Source organism: Erigeron canadensis, chromosome 2, assembly GCF_010389155.1.
Source record: "Erigeron canadensis isolate Cc75 chromosome 2, C_canadensis_v1, whole genome shotgun sequence".
Classification (NCBI taxonomy): domain Eukaryota; kingdom Viridiplantae; phylum Streptophyta; class Magnoliopsida; order Asterales; family Asteraceae; genus Erigeron; species Erigeron canadensis.
The window spans coordinates 25,505,589-25,528,224 of record NC_057762.1 but is presented as its reverse complement, the minus strand read 5'-3'; the positions used below and the strand labels follow the sequence as shown (position 1 = coordinate 25,528,224).

General features: G+C 33.7%; 2 protein-coding genes across 2 annotated transcripts; one reads left to right on the top strand and one right to left on the bottom strand.

Moving 5' to 3' along the window:
- Positions 1 to 8,014: 8,014 nt before the first annotated feature.
- LOC122587956 (PRA1 family protein B3-like) lies at positions 8,015 to 8,749 on the bottom strand. Its single transcript, XM_043760107.1, has one exon. The coding sequence runs from the start codon at positions 8,747 to 8,749 to the stop codon at positions 8,015 to 8,017; it is 735 nt and encodes a 244-aa protein (XP_043616042.1).
- A 916-nt stretch (positions 8,750 to 9,665) lies between these two features.
- On the top strand, positions 9,666 to 14,790 carry LOC122587447 (biotin carboxyl carrier protein of acetyl-CoA carboxylase-like). The gene is made up of 9 exons (XM_043759621.1): positions 9,666 to 9,919; positions 11,755 to 11,928; positions 12,522 to 12,574; positions 12,689 to 12,742; positions 13,001 to 13,252; positions 13,346 to 13,408; positions 14,097 to 14,165; positions 14,261 to 14,306; positions 14,468 to 14,790. Exons 1-9 carry the CDS (start codon positions 9,886 to 9,888, stop codon positions 14,527 to 14,529), a joined length of 807 nt encoding a protein of 268 aa, XP_043615556.1. The 5' UTR covers positions 9,666 to 9,885; the 3' UTR covers positions 14,530 to 14,790.
- Positions 14,791 to 22,636: the final 7,846 nt, after the last annotated feature.

Here is a 22,636-nt window from a genome sequence, read left to right as displayed (position 1 = left end):
TTAGTTCTCCTAATGTGTTTTGTTTGTTGTAACTAATTACATATTAAATAAAGGAAATATATTTTGGGCAACATTATTATTTTTTCTTGCATTTTATTTATGAAATATATTAGTTAACAAAAAAGGTCAGTAGAACGCACGAAATTCACCTAGTGAACTATTATAACGTAACAATGTATGTAATTTTTTTCAACAGTTAAATATCCATTCGTTCGACTCTTCTCTATGTATAACTAAGAGAGTATATAAAATAACATATGTGGCATCTCCATTTAGTTTACAAGTAGGATTTTTGCTTACTTGTAATCTTCATATATACTAAAAAACAACTGACCTAATAGTTTATTAACCAATCATAGTTTTCGATTTTATCAAATTGAAAATTGATGATGTCATTATTAATTTAATAATAAATTAAAAATCTTATTAATCATTATCCAAATATATTATTATATTATATTTATATTAATATTTATAGAAAAAATTCACTAATTTACACTTTTTTGTTTTCTATCAATAACTTACATTTTATCCTCACTAAATACCCAATTTACACTTTTTTTTCTATCAATAATTTACACTTTTTACCTTCACTAAATACTTAATTTTGTTGTAAAACTAAAGAAATAAAACAATAAAGAACACAAGAGATATAGAGAGAATGGAGTTCAATATCATTAATTTCATCAGTACATTTGTTTATATGGATACAAGATGAAGTCTTCTACAAGAAATAAATTTCTCTATCATAATATAAAGATATTGTCTACCATGTATAAAAATAAAAATATGAAACAAAGATCTAGAGAATTAAAATATGAAACGAAGTTTTTAATTTAAGAAAAGAGTGGTACCTCATAACTTCGATCTGCCGTAAACTCAATTTTGTAATCGACCAATATGCACGTATTTGTCTGACTGAAAAAATTATTGAGGAGTCATCATATAAGTAGGAATAATAAGTGCATGACTACATGGTGTATGCATGTATGTTCACATGTTTCCACCGAACAGCCATCATCAAAGGATTCAAGACCAAAATTAATCTTTTTGGAAGGGATAATGTTATAGCTAAAAATTAATTTTGTTCAACTGATCTTTTTTGTTATTTAAAAATAAAAATAAAAATTTAGAGCGTCTTGTAAAACTAAAGAAATAAAACAATAAAAAACACATGAGATATAGAGAGAATGAAGTTCAATATCATTAATCTCATTAATACATTTGTTTAGATGGAATATTCTACTAGAATTAAATCTCTTTATCATAATACAAAGATATTATCCATCTAATATTTATTCATAATATATTTATAATTATTACAATTTGTAGTTATCAACCCTCACTAAATATTTAATCTATAATTATTACAATTTGTAGTTATCAACTTGAGAATTTTGATTTTCATCACTAAATTAATTTAAAAAATTCGACATTTTATTTTTTTAATTTTTTTTCTTTCATAAAATATTTTCTTGTAATTTACTAAAATGTAGTTGCTTTAATAACTTACTGCGCAATCACAACTCCTGATTTCTTAAAGTTGACTTTTGTTTTCAATTTTAACTTTAGTTTAAATTTTTTTCGTTTTCAATTATAAGGAAAGATTACAAATTTCGTCCCTGGGTTTGGTTCCAACTTGCAACTTTCATCCCTAGGTTTATGAAATTACAGTTTTCATCCCTGGCTTTCAACCTCCGTCAACAAGTTTGGTCCAGGCCAGAAACGAACGTTAGGTATGCTGTCACGTGACTCGCACACCATGGGTATTTTTTTATTTTTCCTCCATCACACCCGTTTAATACCCCCATTAACAAATACACACAAAAAATAAATCCTTTTATAATTTTTGGACCACCAAATCTCTGTCTCTCTGTATCTCCTTTTTATTTTGTAATTCACTAAAAAATTAAGATTTTTCTGTGTAAACCATGATAATGGTTAATTGTTCATGTGAAACGACCTTCCCGCCGTAGTTTATGAACAAAGGATTCAAATTCCAGAAAATAATTTGATCACCGTTGAACAATTAACCATTTAGTTGACGCCTATATATCATTAACTTTACTACGTTGTTTTCACTTTTCACTATATGGATGGAGTTCCAAAGCTCCGTCGGTCAATTTCTTTATACCATTATTCAAAGTAGTCATTTTTTTTGAATTTTTCTCTATATCATTAGTCAAAGTAGTCATTTTGTGATCTCATCAAACATGGACCATATTATGGAGACACAATCCCAACTGTTTGCACATGTTTGACATACAACAATGAAATTCGAGCTTACTCGGTTTCTCCCTTTTACATACAACAATTAACCTTTTATATATCTTTAGAACTAAGTCATGTCAATTTAACCATTTCATTGTCATTTGGCTCGCATGACCCGTTTTTGTAAGTTCTCTGTAGCTTCTTTACGCATTAAACCTTTAAATTTGTGAAACCACATCTCTCTTTGTTGACACTTTAGTTGCTTTGAAATATATTTTTCAAAAGTAATGCCCTGAACTTATCGTTATACCATCTATAAAAGTTTCTTTTCACAAGAAGGTTTCAAAAGATTTTTCATAAGAGTATGGCTAAATCTATCATCTAGCGAGAGGAGATTCATCAACGCCAATAGGGGAACTAGCAGTGCAAAAAACATTGGGTGTCCCTTCAAAAACGATAACCTTATCTGCTAGTAAAGCTGCGGCCTCAAAGTCATGTTCAACAACAATTGCAGTCCTTTTCTTTTCTGTTATAAAACGTTTTATAACACCTGCGGCAACCATACGCTGCTCCGGATCCATGTAGAAGGTTGGTTCATCCAGCAGGTAAACAAATGCAGGCTGAGAAAAAAGGGGATAAGATAACATATTTGTATATGTATGCACATATATCAAGAAACAAACCGATTATAGTGGAATAACTAATATTTACCAGGCCGGGCAAGGGAAATGCAGAGTGCAACATTACACATTTCAGCCTTAGAAAGAGTGTTAGAGCGTCGATTCATTAGCTGAGGGATTTCAAGAGGGACCATGACATCTGTATGAAACTCGGGAGTCTCATAAGCACAGGGGATAGATTCCCTGAACAAATCCCTGACAAAACCATGGCGCGTAAGATACCAATCTACGACGATATTTTGGAGCTGGTAAGCCGTGCGAAACTCGGGTATATCTGACTTAAAGGCTCCCACAGTATCAGGGGGTGTAACATAAGCCTAAACGAAATGAATATATTAAGATGATATAACAAACAAACTACTAGAGGCGATGTCGTTTGGACAGGGCAATAAACAAGTATGTGTATACTTACAGAGGAACAAGAAAAGAAAAGAGAGAAATACGGGGCTGATTTAACTGACTCACCATCAAGTCCAAAAAAGTAGACTTGCCGGATCCCTTTCCACCGTGCAGAACGGTAATCTCACGGTCATTGATTTCACCTTCGGCAACCTGAAGTTGGAAACCACTTTCCCGTGTTAAAGACGACGACGACGACAACAACAGGACCCAATCCCTGCGCGGGGTATGAGGGAGGTAAGCTGTAGACAGTTATAAACCGCCAAAGAAGAGAAAATGTTAACGTTATGTATCTATAAATTTCATATATAAAAATAAAAGGGCTGTTCATCTTTCTGCTCATAAGTTGGAAGTCTAGAAATTCATATATTACATAAATGACACATCAATCCATTCAAGACTTCTAAGTTGTATTCCGTTATTAGGGATAGTAAGCTAGTATGGGCTGGGGATATAACAAAACCGTTGGGGTGCGTTTAGTTGGGATATAACTAACTAACTATGAGTGTCCTCTAGGAAAAAAAAAATTTCAAGGGAACATTAAAACCATAAAAGACAAAATTCTAACAGCAACGGCAGTATTAATTCGAATCTGGAAAAATTAGATATGTGTGTGTCGCACGCAATCGTCCAGATTAAAAATTAAAAAAAAAAAAAAACCTAACTACCACAAGATATATATATATAAAAAAAAAAGGTATAAAACCCTAACTTTATACTTTTTCATATCAAATCAAATCAAAATAATGATCTAGCTAGTAACAAGAACAAATATAAGATGAAGAATTAAAAGAGAAAAACGGGGAGGGGTGGAATTACTTTTCAATTCATCACCTTCGAATATATCCGTCATCTTGTTTTATTTTACTTTCGCCTAAATTAGGGTTCTTTTTTCCTTCGTTTTGTTTTGCTTTGTTTATATATATAGTGCGGAACTAATTATCATCATTTAAGTGTTTAACAACACATTGATCCGTCAAAATCAAAAAAATCACGTTTTTTGGTGGATGCATCATTTTGAAGAATATGCATCCAAGATGGATGCACAAAACAAAAAACAAGATTTTCTTGATTTTGACAGGCCAATGTGTTGCTATACACTTAAATAATGATAATTAGTTATGCACTATGTTAGTTTTATGGACTTATAAATATATAATATATATATATATATATATATATATATAGAGAGAGAGAGAGAGAGAGAACAGCCGCAGGTTGTTGGGCTTGGCCTTTTGTTAACATGAATAATAACCATTAAAATCAATCCGGGCTCAACCCTACATTAATTTAGACATGGGCAAAAGTCGGTTCCGGTCTCTGATCAACAAAAGACGGATCGGTTTTTACTTGATCCGGAACCGGTTCGGAACCGATTCTTGATTATATTGGAAAAACCCAAACCGGTAGGAACCGAAACTATAGGTTCCGAATCGGTTAGCGAGTGCATGCAAAAGTAGTTTAGTTCTTAACGACTGTTAGGATCACTTTAACGGCCATTAAAAGTCTTTTTTTCATCGTAAATTGATTTTCAGACTCATGACTGCTAATGGATCGAGACTAGGACCCAACCTTGCAAATGATAATATATAATGAATTAAGCGAAAAATAGATTATTCACTTCACGGCACTTATGGCCACTTTTTTTCATCGTAAATTGATTTTGGGCTACTTGATTGCTAATAACTTGAAACTAGGACCCAATAAACCTTCTAAATAATAATATCTAATGAATTGACATAATAAATTCCAAGTCATCTCACAAAAAACATTTAAAATTAAGTGAAAATATACTATAATTCACTTAAATCATGTGAACCTCGTCTTTAGAGTTAATTACAACTTACGTCCCTGTGGTTTGTACCAATTTTTATAGATCATCCTTTAGACCACGAAATTACGTGTTTTATCTCTGAGTTCGGAGTGTTTTATCTCTGAGTTCGGAATTCTGTTAACAATTTTGGTCCGGCCCACTTACAGATATTAAGTTGGTGCTCATGTGACTTGCATATTCAGGGTAGAATTGTCATTCTTAGGACCAAAAAGTGTAATAATATATATTTATCCATGAATCTACCTTTTCTAAGAAATCATCTGATACTTTCCACCCTTTCATATCTCAGTACCAAATGCAATAAATCAAATCCATCAAAACATATATTGCTCTAGTTATCAATAAAAGATCATAAAATGTTACTCGATGGTTTCTCTTGTTATTCAACGATGAAATCATCATCACTTCCTCTAATTTCAATTTCATTATCATTATTTACCCTATATACTGGAAACCAACTGAATTTTTACAAATATTTGTGCATCATGTACTATGTATCACCTTCTTTGCATGTGTTACAACTTTACTTATGCAATAGTACAAGGCCTTTCTAGATTTGATTATATTCATGGCCAAGTTATATATGTAAATTAATATCCTATTGTGTTGTCTCCTTGTCCTTCCTGTTTCTAAAAGATGCAAATTTAATGTTTGTCTGTTAGTGTTTTATTTCGTTTTATAATGCATATACTCCATTATACTCGTACATATGTATTGAACAAATGTTAAAAGTGAACGAATGACTTGAAAACAAAGATATATACATAATCTTTAAATTCTAAAAAAGCTAACATGTATTATGTTCAATTTCTTTGATGCAAGACACGAACATAATCACCATTATAAGAAGGTTTTCATTATGACGCGAGTTTCATTGAACTAATTATTTTTCTTTCTTTTTTTTTTTTTCCATATTTGAATGTTAATTTTCAGAGGGCGGGTTTGGTTCACGCAATGTTTTTTGGAAGAAATGAAATCTTTCAAAGGAATTGGAATTTGAAGGAATGAAATTTGATGGAATGTTTTTGATTTTTTGAAAATTCAAGTGATGGAATGTTTACGTTCCTATGGAATGAGATTCCTTATTCTTTGATCAACCAAACGCACTAAGGGATGAAATTTAATTCCAATTCCATCAAATTCTGTGAACCAAACGCGACCAGATTATCATTAAACTAATGATGTTGAAATTTGGATGATGTAAAACTGTAATAGAACAATTGACAAAAACAATGTTGGCCGCTGTCATCATATATAGCCTCTTAATTGGACCCTGGTTCTTTAGTGTTGGTACTTGGTACATGTCACACTTCTAATACACTACTGGTCCATCTCGCCACTAGCCCACTAGTATATAGTTTCCCATAAATTGAGTTATATAGTTTCCCATGGTGGGCATGAAGTTCGTCAACCTCTAACATGACATGATGAGTAAATATAAAATTATTTGGGTTTTTTAAAGATGGTTAGAGTTGTTCTTAGATAAAAAAATAAATTAAAAAGAGTTGAGCACTTGGGCATATGAACTTTTAATTGACACAGGCCTATTTCTATTAAGTTCTTGATAAATTAGTAGGTTGACATTTTGGAGCCTACCTTCATAGTTGGGATTTTATTACTCTAGAATCAGGTTTCTTATTTTAAGAAACTTAAAAGGATTCAAACTCAATTATATTGGATCGACTTGAGTAGAAACCAACTTTGATGGATACGTGAGAACTCAAATATTTTGAAAACCGATATGTTTCCAAGGTTTCATAATCTATGCCTCTCGAGAAATTGAACCGGGTCATTAGTTTTACTAAGGTTTTAACATGTGTGTCTCTCCAAAACTTGAACCGGACCATTAGTTCATCTCGGGTTAGACCAAAATTTTCATCTCACCCAATTTTCTTGATAAACCTCGATGTGAGATTCGAATTCAGCCTTCAGGGCTTATAGTCACTGAGCCTTATCCCACCTCTAAAATGCTAGTTGATCTAAATCAAGTCGGTCTAATCATACATTTACAGAAGAAAAGCTTTATCATAGAGCTAAAATCATTGTTATTTAGCGTGTTTGATATGCGGGGTAGCTTCAGCTCAACAAGTATGGTCTGCGGAAATGCTCATGGTTTGCCATTAAATGTAGTTATCCGCACTGTAAGCATAGTATGCAAAATACGTACAAAGTATTAAGAGGAGCTATATATGGCATTCCGATATTCAAGATTTGACAGTTAACTAACCTAGCTAGAGTTCCGAAATACCAAAATATACGTCTATATTTATGTCTACACTTCTGCAGGCACAAACTTTTGCTTTGTATAACCAAAGAGAAGCTCTGCAAGCTCAGCATTACTCATTAGGGACCAAAGTTACCATCTCACAATAAATCAGTTTGGCCAGAGTTGCAATATATAATAGCTCTGGCTCATTAAGGTTATCCAACCCACATGAAGTTCAACCAAACTTAGACAAACTGACATGTTACAGAAGACAAGGTAATTGAGGTCAAAAACTAAATTACTTAGATACACTACTAATAAGTTTGCAATATTCATACTTTCATATATAGTATGGACATATGTACTAATACGAGGCCACCAGCCGCCACTTTCCAGGAGAGGTCATGGGTTCAAGTCTTGCCAAAGGCAGACTTGAGATTAGTGGGTACCAAATTATACATGGGATCAGAGGGTTTTCCATCCAATTACCCTTTTTTTATGTACTAATACGATATATATCAATTTTTTTTCACCATTTATCATTACATATTCAAGTGATGATCTACAAACTTCCAATTAGTTATAGATCACTACAGATCAATCGATCTTGTCTTTAAAAGTTCGTTACGAATTCCTCAAAAGAATTTATGTGCAGTTAATAAAAAATTCACGATATCTCGATAATTAAACGCGCGCACGTGGAATAGTAGGAGCAGCAGCAACAGCAGCAGAAGTAGCCGCCCCAGTAATAAAGGAAAGCAGCCCGGAATCATTCCCCTGTTGTTCCTGACCATCCACAAACACTTCTTGTGGAACTCTAAATGCACCATGAGCACAAGTAACCCCTAATCCAAAAACAATAGACGATATCAACAACGACACCAACCCCGTCAAAAATATAACCAAAATGGTAGAAATAATCAAAATCCCCAACGTTTCGCGGTCAGTAAAACTACGATCAAATAAAAAAACCGGTTGATTAGGTGGACGAAAAAGGTAAAAAAAGATCCAAGCGGATAAAAGGCAAACGAGAAAGAAAAGAGGGAAAGGGTGTGACAAAAGAGACAATGCAGTAATGACTACAATCATGGCTGTGTAATTTATACGAAAATACGAAAAGTTCTTTTTGATTCGAGATACGCCTTCAGAGAGGGTGTCCGGACGAGAGAATGTGGTCCGGTCCATGAGCTCGAACCAAGGACGACGTTGAGAAAAAGAGTGGGTAAGAGAGGTTGTAATGCGGGAGAGGAAAGGGCGGATGTCTGGGTTATTTGTGAGTATTGGTGGAGGTGGTTCGGATGATTGTAGCGGAATGGTGGTGGATTGAGGGAGGCGTGTTGTTTTTGGTTTCGGTTTTGGGATTGCTGGTGACATCGTGTTGCGGTGGTTTGTAGATTTGGATGATGATGGATTTGCCATCAGATCACAGAAAAAGTGTTGTTTAATTTATGCATGCATTGTTATTTCAGTTACTACTAGGTAGCTTGTATTTGTTCTTTGTGGAGTTTTTTTTTGCTTCTGTTTTTTTTTTTTTTTTCCTTTCAAAAATCGTCTCTTCCGATCCATTTTTAGAAATGTGACTTTGGTTAAAAGTAGGATAAGTTTTTCATTGTTCAAAAATATAAATTACTGATTTATCAATCGAATCGAAAGTATTAATTAGTTATAACTTGTTAACTAGAAAAACTGAATTTTATATATTTTAATAAGAGTAATTAATGAGTATATGAATATATTTAATTATAGGCTTAAAAAGTAGGTATACGTTTAAAAATTTGTAACAAATAGTAAGATTAGACAAGGTTTTGAATGGATTTTTTTTAAAGCATCAAAGTTTTCTATGCTTTTAGTTTCAATTTCATGAATATACAAAAAGCTTTGCGCATATTTCTACAAAACCATTGAATAGCTTGAACAACAAATAATACCGATGAATAATGTTTAAAAAAACATACTCATATTAGTACGTACCAACTAAATCGGAAGGTCAGAATTATTCCTAGTTTTATTTAAGTTCTTAAATTCGATCATCTAGGGTATCAAACATTTGGTTTTTTCCTCCAAATGGTTGTAATAGTCAGCATTCCGTTGTCTATGATACGTGTAGGAGTTGACTATTATACAATGATGTTTTTTTTGTGAGGCCATCTTCGTAAAATAAATCTTATTTGAATATTTTTTGTATTTTATTTTCCATATACATTATGTGTTTGTTATGACTAAGGATGTTTGACTCCACGTGGGATGTTAGCAAGTGTCACGTCGGATACCTTTGAGGCTTTCAAAAACAAAAAGTGTCACGTCGGATACACACGGCGACAGTAGTGAGGGAGGGGGTGGGTGAAGAAACTGATGAGAGTAGCTAGCTCCCGTGTGGGCGGACATTTCAAAGACATCTTCTTTTTCATTTCCCTTGCCAAAATTAAAATATATCCATCTCTCTCTCTCTCTCTACTGTATATATTTCAAACTATATATCATACCTAATTCATCTCTAACACCTTCTACTTTCATTTCATTTCAAATTTAATCAAAATACTACATCTTCTCTCACAATGGAATCTGCAGCTGTCCTGCGCTCAATTCACTGTAAATATATATCATCTTATTCTCTCTCTCTCTCTCTATATATATAATATAATATAATATAATGTATCTATCTAGCTATTAATATCTGTTTATTATACATGTGATCCTTGGTTTATCTGTATGTATGTTGAATTTCATTACTTAGTGATCAAGTTGTGATTGAGCTATGTTTGCTGGACATGTGGAGTGTTTTTATTTAGGAACAGTTTGGTTGTTTTGGTTCTCTATTTATATCTATGAGATAGGTACTATGTTCTTTGTCTCAATAATTTAACTAACTAAATAATCGTACGTATTCTTTTGTTAGGGGTCAAAGGTATTTGTAAGTGAGTGAGTTTGTGAGTACGTGTTTTGGAGGGTGAGGTTTTAGTTTGCAGCCCGAGACTTGTTTTCTGAAATGATCCTGATGGACTTCTACGTAAGACCAGTTAGAGATTTCTTTTGTTTTTGCAGTGAACTGTATTTTCATCTTTTTTCTGCTTACCAAATCTTTTACTGGTGTAGAGAATTAAGATTTGTTTGACAATCGGATAAACACAACCGCACAAGGATATAACTTTTCGACACTGCCTAATTATTATAATATATGAGAACGAGTTACAAGCCCGATTCAAGATTCTCATATTTACTTTCCCCCATCACCCACTTCTTTTGTACTGAACACATAAACTCCGTCTTAAATCTTTTAAATTGAACCACAATGTCTTGCAAGCCAGAAACCACTAAACCTTTGTTGTTGAATCAGCATGATGTACAACCGCCACACCTTCACTGTCTTCTCCTTCCTCATTACACTGCACAGGGTGGGTCCACTGCTAGTATAGATGAAAATAAGAAGCATTTATTCTGCTGGAGGTGGGACATGTGTCCTAACATGCCATCATGTTAAAGCTGAGTGATATGCGATTGAAAGGCTTATAGCTTTGTGTGTGCAAGCCGTCATCATTGAAGACCAGTTCAATCTCTAAATTTTTCTTTCTAAATGACTTATTTTCTTGTTTGGTGTTCTCTGTTATGTGATCTCTGACAATCATACTGCACGTTGCCATGTTCATTTACTTGAATTCATATTGCAGCAATGCCTTACTTCTAGTGTCATATTTGCATCTGCAATATTTAACCTATCACTGATAAGGTCAAAACCCTTTCGAATCTCAACAATGGTAGTTACACGATGTATCAGTCAAGAACAGCTTGTGGATTGATATTCACACGAAGTACAGCTTTGTGGAATCACTTGTTAGAGATCAACTCTACAATTCTATATATTATTACAAATTAAAGATACCTAATTTATGAGTACATGGGGCCCTGCTAGACAGATGTTGTAACCAACTTATCACACAAAGCCACGTAGGCTATGACTTACCAACTAACTAACGGCCTTGACTTTCATTGGCCAATCCAAATCGATCTATATCAATTACGGATGAGGATAAAGTTGGTTTCAACTTTACTAGTAAAGTTGAAGACATTTTGACACTTAGATTAAAATCAAGGGTTAAGTATCAAAAATCATTTTTGAATCATGACCCTTGATTTTTAATTCAATGGTCAAGATCATCAACTTTACTAGTAAAGTTGATTATAACTTTAGAGGATCTCAATCCATCAATTACTCCTCCACAACTTCTAAAGTAATACATATTTAAAACCAATACATATCAGAATTTGATTAAATTGATGCATATTGTTTGTCATCTACTGAATTTATGCTATTTTTTGTCATCTACAGTTAATTTGACATTACTTAGGAGATATCTAAGTTCTTTTATTTTTAATGGAATTGATAGAATGAGATTTAGTTGTATTAATGTGTAGTTTTTTTATTGCAGATTCTATGGGTACTGTCGCACCTTTGCGCCCTCTATATGAGAGACCAGGTGTGGTTTTTATGAACAATGCTGCATGGCTTGGTTGTGATTTAGTTTCTTCTCAGAAAAAACGAGCAGGGTCTCTTGTTTCATGTGTGAAGTCTTCTGAGATGGCTGTTGTAGACAAGTCCAATGGTAAGCATTTTCTTTGATGCTCAACATCGCATTCTGTGCTTGAGTTTAATTATCATTAGATGAGTCAACTGGGAAAAAAGTTTAATTAGATACCAAGTCTATAAGCCGGTTGGCACTCAAATCAAACTGATGCTATGTGAAACTCTTTCATATATGGACTAAACCAACCTTGTCGTCAGTCAGTTTATTTTGATGTATCAAGAAGAATATGATGTACAATGTTGTATTTTCAAGTGAGATTACTTCTGAACTGCAGTTCACATTTGATCAATGATCTCCCCTTCACAATTTCTCTTCGACTTTGTTGAAGTTTTAACGAGATTATCACTGGTCGAAAGAAGAAAAAGAATAATATAGGCTTGTTTCTTTCTTTTCTTAGCATTCAAAATGCGTAATCCTTTTTCTTTCATCCTTCTGATACTGTTAGGTTTTTGGATGCCTTTAAAAATGAATATAGCACATTTGATAGAAACTAGTTGGGATCGTGGTTGTTGATAAATTTTATTTTCTGTTCAGTACTTTGGTGGTGCATGTATATGCAATTATATTTTATGATGATTCTAATTATTGTCATGTGGTGTTTCCATCTGAAGGATCAGTGGAGAAAAAGATTTCAGTGGGTTCCACTTTTCCTAATGGCTTTGAGGTAGATGTCTAATAATATCATAGTACTTTTTCAGTTACAGATAACACCCGGATTTGTTTTTTATGTGCATTTTCTACTTTTTAGTTGGCTTATACGATTAGTGATTAATATTAGGAGCTTGTCTTGGGAGTCTGTGACGAGACACAGATTGCTGAGCTGAAAATGAAGGTAAGTTCCCATATCAGGAATCTCATTTGCATTTCTGTTTGTTTCAAAGGATTGTTGTCTGCCATATAATCAACTGTATTAAATAGAACATTGAGTCATGGAACTACATATCTTTAAATTTGGTAACCACTATGGTGGTAAATGTTTGATATTAGATACAGAAGCTATAAGTTTACCATAAAATCCACTCTTAAGTGTAATTATTTACTTTTCCAGAGTAAATTTCGTCTGACCAGGTATCTGTTTCTTTGCTAATAGATCGGGGGATTTGAAATGCATCTCAAGAGGAACATTAAATCAGCAGAACCCATCATGCCTGTTGCTTCACCTACAGAAGCACCACCAATTCCTAGCAAACCAATGAATGAATCTACCCCTGTGACCGCATCATCACCGCCAACTTCTCAAAAAACAACTCCATTCACAAATGTCCCTGTTGAGAAGTCAAGAAAATTAGCAGCACTGGAAGCTTCTGGAGCTAGTGGATATGTTCTAGTCTCATGTCCAACGGTATGTTATTGCATTACTAATTTAGCCTGTGACTGCATGGCTTTATACAGAAAGTTCTGTGAGTTCCATATTTGACTCTTTCTTCTATACCAGGTTGGAACATTCCGTAAAAGCAGAACACTCAAAGGGAAGAAACAGCCTGTCCTCATCAAAGAGGTAACAGGCTATTTTGTTTCAAGTTATGGAGAAAAGTACCTAAATTTCCTTTGTTTTTTATTTTTATTTTGGTTCTCCTTATATTAATTTATCTCATTACATGAATTAAATATATCAACACTATATGAAGATTTATATGATTTCACATACCAATAACCATGTGGAAGCACAAAATGTAACCATTTTTTACATTCTTCGATTTCCAAACTGTGGGACCCATCTTCACAAGTATATTGAATCCAATAGATATGACAATAAGGTAGTCCAATCAGGTAGATAATGGGTCAAAAATTTACCTGGCTACTTTCGACCCGTATGACCCATGTATGTCAAGAGATAGAACATAACCCACATCGACCCATCTATAACTAAATGGGTCAAAATTGCCAGTTTGCCACATCTAGAGTCCACTATTGTATCTTTATTTCCTTTCAGTGTATATAAACTATAGTAGCGCATTTCATGATCTCTCCTTCATATACATGGGACCCATCAAATGGGGATGTTAAATTGCTGAATAGATTTCAATCTATAGTTGGAAAAACCTATCTATACAGGCCAACTGATTATCCAAGGATCACATATACAACGTACACCTTGATCTGACGTATGGTGGTAGATTATAGTCATCACTAGGCTATTGAATATATCTGTGTTTGCCTGTAATCAAAACAACTTCTGTAAACAGGGTGATGTTATCAAGGAAGGACAGACTATATGCTACTTGGACCAGTTTGGCACAGAACTTCCAGTGAAGGTCAGACAATCTCCTTAATATATTTTGCTCTCAGGGTAAAAAGATTTTTATTTCAACTTGATCACCTCTTGTAATTTGTGAATATCGTTATACAGTCGGATGCAGCTGGAGAAGTCATAAAGCTACTCTTTGACGATGGAGGTAAAACCTTTGGTTCACAAATTTTACATCATCTTTCTTCAGATAATTTGTCTGCTTCTAGAACAGATAGTTACAGAAATAGATTCGACTGTAATTTCTTGTTTAATCTTTTTAGGTAATAATTTCATGTTGTTTGACTTATCAAATTTGTAATTCTGCAGAGGCAGTTGGGTACGGTGATCCCATCATTGCAGTCTTGCCCTCGTTCCATGATATCAAGTAAAATACCATTCATCACTATTCAAGTAGTTTCATGGGTACGGAGAGCCCTTTGGCTTGCGGTTTGCTTCCGATTTCAAATTTTCTGTATTCTTCTCATGTTTAGCATTTTCTCCTTTGCCAAGTTTTGCGGGTTGAAAATGACACTAAATCTGCAACAAAAAGCGATCTATAATTTCAACAACTAGAGAGTTTATAATCTGTATTTGCCATATTTTTGTATGCCAGGATAATATATAATGATCATTGTTGCAGATGATTCTCATGCCTAAGAGCCGTAGTTTTTGTTTCTTAATCAGTTCAAAATCTCTAAACATGGGTTATCTTCATGCATTAGAAAAGTGAAGGCTTAACGTGTTTAAGATGGCGTTTTAGTCTCTTCCCAATATTATAAAACTTGATAAGCTATGGTTAATATGGCACCGAGTCTACTATAATATTACTTGAACTACACAGCTTCCTTTATGAAGACTCTATCTGGTTTGAAACAAGAATTAGTAAGGAATAGGATGCGTTTGTTATTTATGGCATGGAAGCCTGAAATCTGAAAACAGGGTCTGCAAATTAAGATGGAGCATCTATATATAAAACCATTCAACTATTTGAAAAGCAAACAAGTATAATGTCAAAATGTATGTGTATATCATTTTTCATAGAAGTATTACCTAGCACTTGGTAGCAGACATTTGTTAATTGACAAGCCACAAGCCTTGAGGTCCCTTTAATAATGACGATTTTGTTAATGGGTGTATACTCTCTGAGTTTGTCTAGTAATGCTGCAGGAAATCTGTTGACTCTGTTCAATGCACAATCATACAACATAAGTCAAGCTTACAACATAGCCTAATTTATTACGAGAGTAACAGTAAGAGAAAACACCGAAAATCTTTCTGGATTTCCCTCATCGAATATCTACATAGTTTTGCTCAAGAGGTCGATTTTATTGATATCATTTTCAGCGTCGTTGAGTATTTGACAACTTTGTGAAGATAGTAGGTTAGGGAAGCAATCTAATACAAAAATGGAAAACCTTTATTGATGATAACAAAATAAATTTATTTAGTGAATAATGATACATAATTATATTCCATATATATGTATTCTGTCAGACCACCGTTTAATCATGCAATAAGGTCTGATCATTTAAACTAAACGATCACAAACAAGCTTCAAATCTGACGATAAAGTTCCCGTGAACACTAACTGATTGATAAACATAAATACTCTTAATAAAATTTTGTTAGAGGGTGTAGTCTCTCAGTCTGTCTAACAATATTGCTGCAGGAAGGCTGTTCAATGCACAAGGGTACAACATAGCGAAAATGATTACAAGAGTAACAGTGGGAAAAAAAACCAGAAATTCCTCCCTGATTGGTTCGATACTTTCGCTGAAGTGGTTAACTTTATTGATTTCCTTTTGATGATCATAGATTTTTTGTTGTCATGCTTGAAGGAGAAATAAATTTGTGAAAAATACATTATAAAACATTACTTTTTTTTTTTTTTTTCACTAAGTTTTTAATAACCTTAAAATGCCACTTTTTTTTCCCATTAATTTAAACATTCCAACTTAATAATAATTTTAATGGAATTATTTACAATATTGCTCAACCCTTATAATAGCTACATTATCTTTTTTTTTTTTTTTACATAATTAATTACTTTTACATTAATAACCGCATCGCTACCACCGCCACCACCGCCTGTCATCACTGCCGCCGCCCGTTACATTGCACGAGCATTTGTCTAGTAATACAGAATTTATATAATCCACATACATGTATCTTAGGGAAGGAGCAAAATATATGTTGAGTGCTGCGTAATCAAATTTATCAATGCTTATGGATAGAATCTAGGGTTCTAGTATAAATTTATATGGAGTTTCACATTATTATTAATCTACACTATAATAATGGTGAAAATTTTGATAAGCGGGTTTAACTACACCCTTCTGGGTAGGGTGTTCAAAATATACAAATTCGCTGAACAAAATATAGCTACTGAACTATACATAAACACATTTCCCGTCCAAACAGTTGTGTATATAACTAGAATCTCAACCACAAGTATGACCCCTAAAGGAAAAACCGAGTTTTGATAAATAAAGATATGTAGCTGTCTATATATAAGAAGTACAATATTAATTAATCTTGGTTTATAACAGATTAAATAAGTGTAACAAAATGAGTGATAAATTCCCAAAATTTTGATGAAGGAGCCGTGAACAATCAAGTATTAAAGTAGTAATCAAACTATAGAATGTAGATTAATCTCTTCTAGCTAGCTAGTTGCCGCTTGTTGAATCATGCACCTTCCCAATTGCTTACTTGTTTCCCAATCTTCTGCAAAGCTTTGGTCACTTCTTCATTTGTTACATTCCCCGTAACCATTACCTTGTTGAGTTTCTTATCGACGTCATATGCTTCAATGTCTGCTTAAAAATACACGTCGTTGTACGCAGCTAGATTAGTGAAAACCAACTTAGAAACAAAAACTTGAATAGATAAATTATGTTCACCTTTGAAACTTATAAACTCTGTTAGATCCTTCTTATTGTTATATATAGTAAGAGAATAGTTCTACAAGGCTACAAGTTTTTGGGGTATACATCTAATTAATTACATTTGGTCAAATAGAAGCATTAACATATATTATACCTTCAAATTTCTTGATGGTCTTTAAGATCTTCTTGATGCATTCTTCACAATGTAAACCAACTTTCAGTTCTACCACCTATTAAGAAGCATAAACGAACAGGCAACAGATTAGTAATTTATTCGGGTTTAAAACGCAGAAATGTGCGGTACAAAACTCACATTAGTCATTGAAGAAGAATCTGTAGACAACTATGTGTCACAAAATGTTGAGAGGATTTTGTGAAACAATGAGAGCCTTTTTAAAAGGGAGTAAAGTGGGGAATTCGATTCTCAACATCTGGATGCCAATTTAACTTCACTTTTTTTTGTGTTGTTTGGGATGTGACTCGTTAGTCATTACGCACCGTGAGTCATGGTGGTTTGAGTCGATTCGGATATGGTCTTCATTGGGTCGAATCCAATTTGTGAAGCTAATTACTAGCTTGAAGTTTGTCAAGTCCAACAATTCGTGCTTGTTGTGTTGTTTAAAACCCGATTCTTATAGTTTCGACTTGATTTTCTTAATCATTGATGAAGTTATGGAGGTGTACGTTTTGTGATTTAAAAGTGTTGATCTTTATTACAAGTGCTTTAGAACTAGGCTGACATGGAAGTTTAACATGCTCAACATGTATGTAAAACTATATAATTGGTTGTTTATATACAAGTTAACTTCCTTATTAAACAAATATTTTGCAATTCATATGAAAAAAATAAAAACAAAAACTAGAGTAATAGAGCCTATTTGTTTATCTTTTGTAATTAGAAAAAGAAATTAACATATTGCAAGGTTAAAAACACATCAAATCTAAATTAATTCATTATCATTATCATTATCATTAAGTATATATGTATATTGAATGATATTTATGATTTTTTAACATCTAACTAAGACAGTGTCTAGTATTTCGTACGTAACGTTTCAATGGCTAAAGGCACATACATACTGACCCAACGCAAACGCATGAAGTCGGGCCCCAACTTACGTAACTCCATGTCTCAGGAAAAACTCACCCGCCCGAAGACCCACTAGCGATAAAACTCGGTTGCCCTTAAGATCGAATAAGTGATCGAAGTCACGTTAATCTTTTTTCATTGAGCAACTTTTTACACTGAATTATATATTTAATGTCAGTTTTTTTTATACAGAAAAATAAATATTGTCTACAACAACAAAGCCTTTTACTCAATCATTTCAATTTTTACTTTCAAATCTAATACACATTTTCAACCCATTAAAGCAAGATAATTATTTAGATGATCAAATTCTAGACTCTATATTTAAATTTGGATACTTATAAGATAAATTTCCTACATGATTATAGAATCCTTAGCACCTAACGCACTTGATAAAAAAATAAAATCAATTAATTAAATGATGACAAATGTCCACAAGAGCTACATCACTTGTACTAATTTGTACTTGTCTTCTCTTTCCCAACAAAGACAAACGAATAGGTATTTTTCCAAGTATTTATAATTACTAATAATTTTAAATCACATGTATAATTTCTTAGTTGGAGGTTTTACCTTCTACTAGGTATTGAGGGTGAGGGGCTCTTTAGCGCGGACTCAGTTAAGACAACGTAAACTAGATCTCCTGTTACGAACAAATGATCCACACCTTTATAAAAAAAATAAAAATAAAAAATAAAAAATCATGTGACTAAAAGTGTCCATGAGTCCATGACTGGCTAAAATTAGGCAATACATTAGGTCATTATATTAGCTTGTTAAAATTAAAGGTTGTATTTAGTTTTTTCGAATAAGTATGTGAAGTGCACAACCTCATATATTGGGTTCAACTCAAATAATACTAGCACGGTATCCGCGCAATACGACGGTGGTAGCCGTGATGGCGGTTAGTGGTGTCAGCGACAAGTGGTCATGGTGGCGATTATTGGTGGTGGTGACAATGTCAAATGATGCAGGTTGATGTAAATGTAAAGGTGCTAGTAGAAATATTTAGAAGATATGTTCATTTCGCAACTCTTATTTTCAATAAGGGGTGTATAATCTTTATACAGTAGTATATATAGATAAGTGTTCACTAGCCTTGGTTCCAGAGACATCAATGGCTGAACACAACATTGATACATGGTTGTTTATGCTACACCTTTAGTGAGATGCTAATATGCTTACTAAAATACTTAGAAAACTTGCTGGAAAAATAAATTTTAAATATTGACAAACGCTTTGCTTATAAGTTATAAATAAAATTGCTAGGGAGTAGATATATATAAGTTGATAATTTATATAAGCAGAAGGTATTAAAATAGCCCCTTTTTTTAAAGGAAAAAAAAAAAAAAAAAAGAAGAAGAAGGTATTAAAATATTCCTCCGTCAATATTTCCTCATTCATTACATAATTGTTTTATTTATTAATAATAAATTAAAGTAGTAAAGATTTCATGGACATTTGACACCATTTGAATCATTTGATTGGTTGATTTAATTTCTTACCAGATGTATTAGGTGATAAAAATTTTATGATTATACATGTAATTTTTTTATAAGTATTCAAATTAAGATATAAAGTATAAAATTTAACTATCTAAGTAATTATCCCATTTGATTCTGTTTAAATACTTTATAACGTGATGTAGTATCCAATATTATCAATTTCCATATAACATCAAAACAAGCCTGTGATTATTTTTTCGGTATACTGCATAACAAAACTTTTATTAAAATTTTCTATTTGCCGGTTTAATTGGCTACTTATATATATTAAAGAAAAAAGAAATAAAATATCATATATGCTGTTAGCAATACCGCGGTGTTACTGTGTTAGTACAGTAGCTTTTCCTCACAATCAAAATAGCTGTGTCAGTACTCAGTAGCATGGATGTCAAAAGAAAAAAATCAGATATAAATCTTTTGCCCACTGCTAAAATGATACGCAATTAATTAATTATTAACTTTGAAAATACCCCATCATCCTTCTGGCTTACAAAATCCAAAATGGCTGAAAGAAAGTCAAATTAATAACGAGAAAAATAATACTCGTAATTTTTTTTTTAAAGTTAAATTTTATTCATAAACCGTCAAACACCCACAAGCTGTGGAGTGACCAACTCTTTTATAAGTATACTATAAAGATTACAAATTTACATTGAAAGATGTCCATTCTTGCAAACTAGGGGAACTTAGACTCGACCGATTCTTGAGCCACAAAAAACTCAAGGCCTTGATCTCGTGAATAATCTTCTCCACATTGATCTCTTTGCCTTCGAACTTCTTCTTATTCCTTGCCTTCCAAATACACCAACAAGTGACAAAGACCACCCCCTTAAATACCTTCCTTGTTTTCTTCCCAAATCCCATATGCATATATAAATCAAATATGTCTTTCACAGAAAAGATAAAGATGAGATTTACCTTACACCAAACACTAATTCTATACCACACATCCATAGCAATCTCGCAAGAGCATAAAATGTGTTCGATGGATTCATCCGCTTCCTGACATAAACCGCAAACCAAGCTTCCATAGACACAATTCCTATCTTTCAGAGCCAATAACGTTGGTAACCTATCCATGGAAGCTCTCCACATGAAGATATTACACTTCTTCGCAACCCATTTGGACCATTTGAAGATGAAGTAATTACCTTGACTCGTCCCGCTTCTAAGATACTCCTTCACTCCTTTGACTGAAAACACGGTATCTTTGTTTCCAATCCACTTCCATTTATCATTCGGTTGCTTTAGAAAAATCCCGTCCATCAATCTCTTTAATTCTGTCCATTCCTGTATTTCTTCCACTGATGAGAAATCACGAGTCCACAAGCAATCAGACCCAAAAGTCTTGGAGATTGGGCAGAACCTGTCCTTGACGTAACACTTTTTCTTCTTCTCGAGTTTGAACAAATAGGGAAATATGTTTCTTTACTGCTTATCACAAGCCCAAACATCTAACCAGAATCGGATCGTATCCCCTGCTCCATATACACCTTTGAAACACCCACTTAACAATGAATTTCCGACCTTAACTTTATTAAAGTAGCTCACAATAGATTTCCAAACCCCCGTAACCCCACTATTAAATGGTAAAGGCTCCCAACATCTCTTGGTATTGTGTATAGCATCTATAACCTTTTTCCATAAAGTTCCTTTTTCATTTCTATACCGCCACAACCATTTGGACAAGAGAGCTATATTCGAATCTTTTAGTTTGCTTAAACCCAACCCACCGAATGAGACAGGTGAGGCTACTCTATCCCATGAAACCCAATGTATCTTTTTTGTATCTCCAACCCCGCCCCAAAGAAACTTCCGAATTATCGCCTCAAGCCCCATTCACTACTTTTTCCGGTTCTTTGAACAAGGAAAAATAGTAAGTGGGTAAACTTTCCATGACTGATTTGATTAAAGTTACCCTACCAGCCATGGAAATACTTCTGACCTTCCACACTGCAAGTCTAGATTCAAAAATATTATATAGAAAATCCTAACTCGCAACACGATTCATGTTACCCCCTATCCGAATACTCAGGTGGTCAAAAGGGAGTGACCCACCTTTACAGCATAATCGATCAGCCATTCTATTAATCTCATTATTTATCGACCCCCACCCCAATTAAGCTTGACTTGTTTAAGTTTATTTTTAGACCCGGGACAATATGAAAGACTCTTAACAAATGAGTAACCTGATTTAAATTTTCCTCCTCCCATACCCCCATGAAAGTACAGTCGTCCGCATAAAGTAAATGGGAAAGTAATGGACCTTGATTTGGAAGTTGCAACCCCTGTATAACACCCGCATCACAAGCTCTATTCATCATAGTCGATAATACTTCCATCACAAGCAAAAAAAGAAATGGAGAGAGAGGATCCCCCTGTCTCATTCCTTTTTGGCATTGGAAATCAAAAGTAGGGGCTCCATTAACTAGAACTGAAGCACGTGCAGCTGAAAGTATTCCATAAATCCAATTACACCAGCAGGCCGGAAAGCCAAGATTCTGCATAATGTTGATCAAGAACCCCCAATTCACGTTGTCATATGCCTTATTAAAATCCACCTTCATTATAAACATCTTCTTCTTTTCTTTTCGGGCCCATGACACCGTCTCATTCAAAATAAGAGGCCCATCTAGAATGAGTCTATCACTCAAAAAGGCCGTCTGAGTGTCAGAAACTAACGTGCCAAGAACCTTCCTTAACCTTATTGCCAACACTTTCGAGATTACTTTGTTAATAACACCAACCAAGGTGATCGGTCTATACTCATCGAGGCCTTCTGGGTCTTTAACCTTTGGTACGAGGGTGATGAACGATGAACCACACCCCCTGCTTATTTTCCCTTCGTTAAAAAACCTATTGAACAACCTCAAGAAATCATCTTCGAACCTCCCCCAATATTTCTTAATGAATCTGAAGTTGAACCCATCGGGTCCAGGTGCCTTGTCGTCCCCACATGAGAAAACGACCTCTTTTATTTCCCCAACGTTAAATCGCTCAACCAGCCTAGCTG